The sequence below is a fragment of the Colobus angolensis genome, unplaced genomic scaffold (genome assembly GCF_000951035.1).
Source record: "Colobus angolensis palliatus isolate OR3802 unplaced genomic scaffold, Cang.pa_1.0 Scaffold264, whole genome shotgun sequence".
Classification (NCBI taxonomy): Eukaryota; Metazoa; Chordata; class Mammalia; order Primates; family Cercopithecidae; genus Colobus; species Colobus angolensis.
The window spans coordinates 438,390-440,807 of NW_012115866.1; the positions used below are offsets into that span (position 1 = coordinate 438,390).

At 42.0% G+C, this 2,418-nt stretch overlaps 1 protein-coding gene across 1 annotated transcript in view; it reads right to left on the reverse strand.

Moving 5' to 3' along the window:
* IQGAP1 (IQ motif containing GTPase activating protein 1) overlaps window positions 1-2,418 on the reverse strand; it is a 128,339-nt gene that overhangs the window by 81,041 nt on the left and 44,880 nt on the right. Inside the window, exon 3 of the mRNA XM_011947394.1 lies at window positions 546-623. Within this exon, the coding sequence (XP_011802784.1) occupies window positions 546-623 (78 nt within the window). The remainder of the gene's footprint in view (window positions 1-545; window positions 624-2,418) is intronic.

Genomic DNA, 2,418 nt, shown 5'->3' on the forward strand with positions numbered 1-2,418 from the left:
AAAAAAAAAAAAAAAAAACTCCTGAGCAAAACACCCAGAAGATATATACTCCTATCAAAACTGCAGCCATGACCAAAAACAGACACAGGAAGTAACATCATTCTATCACCTCTACAATTTAAAATATAAAACGACCCTTCATACTCCCTACAGATTTCTAAAACGTTTCCTTATATTTCCAAAGGTCAAATTTTAATGCTAACAACTTTGTGAATAAATAAAAACCACTGATTCTTTAAAATGGTGAATCTCACAGCATGTGAATTCTATCCAAGGAAAAATAGTAAAATGTATGTCTACAATTTGATGTAGTAAAAGTAGATGTCATCACAGGGAATTTCTCTAGGGTAAGGTGAAACAGGTATGAGGATTATAAAAAAAAAGAACAAAACTATTTCCTACGTCAAAAAGAAAGACATCTTTCAGTATTTAAAAATCACCAAAGATTCTGAGAATAATTTTACAGGTAGAATGAGAACAGGTTATTTGGGGGTTATGCCAAAACAGCTGGAACAAAGCCTAAACTATTATCTCAGGTAAGTTACCTTAGGCAATCCAATCTCATCCATGGCATTCAACCACTGAATCACATTATCAGTGTGTCTAAAGTGGAGGCCAGTCGCCTAGAAGAAGAAAAAAATTAGGTTCTCTTGGCTGTATTAAAGCAAATATTAAATAAAAACTCTCTTTGCAAAAGTTTCCTCATGAGATTTGACAAATTCTCCTTAATTTTGAGGTCATTATGCTCACATTCCAATACCAAAAGCCAAATCCACATCTCAGTTCCTCTCACTTAGGAACCACCTGGAGAGCCTTCCTGTGTATAGGGTGCTCAACAGAACATGTGGTCTTTGGAGTTAAATTATCTTGGATTCAATTACTGGCTTAGTAATCTACTGATGACACTGGACAAGCCACTTCATCCTTTAGGGACAGAGTTTTACCATCTAGAACAGCTCCTTTGTATGTATAAAGACTAAGTGAGATAATGCACATAAACCAATTACATTAGTATGGTATCTGAACACACAGAAGATATTCACAAAATGCTGTACAAAAATACCACGCTGGGACAGTGGCTTATTCCTGTAATCCCAGCTCTTTGGGAGGCCAAGGTGGACGGATCACCTCAGGTCAGGAGTTTGAGATCAGCCTGGCCAACATGGTGAAACCCCATCTCTACTAAAAATACAAAAATTAGCTGGGTATGGTGGCGCATGCCTGTAATCCCAGCTACTTGGGAGGCTGAGGCAGGAGAATCACTTGAACCTAGGAGGCAGAGGTTGCAGTGAGAGCCAAGATGGCGCCACTGCACTCCAACCTCGGCAACAGAATGAGACTCCATCTCAAAAAAAATCAATCAGGGCTTCCATTCTCTTTCTATATATAGATATCCCCTCTAAACGTCAATGTCTGCTTTTTTTTTGAAACAGGGCTCCACTCTGTTGCCCAGTTTGCAGTGCGGTGGCACAATCGGCTCACTGGCACAATCGGTTCACTGCAGCCTTACCTCCTGGGCTCAAGTGATCTTCTCACCTGTGCCTCCTGAGTAGCTGGGACTACAGGTGCATGTCACCATGCCTATCTAATTTTTTTTCTATTTTTTGTAGAGCAGAGGTCTCACTTTGTTGCCCAGGCTGATCTCAAACTGCTAGACTCAAGTGAGGGCTCCCACCTCAGCCTCCCAAAGTGCTGGGATTACAGGCACAAGCCACTGCACCCAGTCATTTTTTCTTACATTGTTGCTGCAAAGTCTCCACTCTCCTTTTACACTATCTGCAAAGTCTCCACTCTCCTTTTACACTATCTTCCCATTCTGCCTATAGAATAGCTCCAGAGTTGTCTTCAGAATAGCTGTGTATTCAAAACTGAGCATAGGGCTGGGCACAGTGGCTCATACCTGTAATCCTAGCACTTTGAGAGGCCAAGGTGGGAGGATAATTTAAGCCCAGGAGTTGGAGACCAGCCTGGGCAACATAGTGAGACCCCCATCTCTACACTAAAATTTGTGTAAATTAGCCTGGTGTAGTAGCATGCTCCCATAGTCCCAACTACTAGGGAGGCTGAGGTGGGAGGACTGCTTGAGCCCAAGGGAGGTCAAGGCTGCAGTGAGCCATGATGGCATTACTGCGCTCTAGCCTGGATGACACAGCAAGACCCTGTCTCAAAACAAAAACCAATCAACCAATAACAGAAAAACCCACTGAACATATAAGTCTTTTTGACTATGAAAAGTTTCTGTTTATGATGTTAATTTTGGCTGAGTACCTATACTTTCCCTTGTTTTCCCTTGAATTTAAACATAAAACATAAAAAATCTCTTTGACGGCCAGGCGCGGTGGCTCAAGCCTGTAATCCCAGCACTTTGGGAGGCCGAGATGGGCGGATCACGAGGTCAGGAGATTGAGACCATCCTGG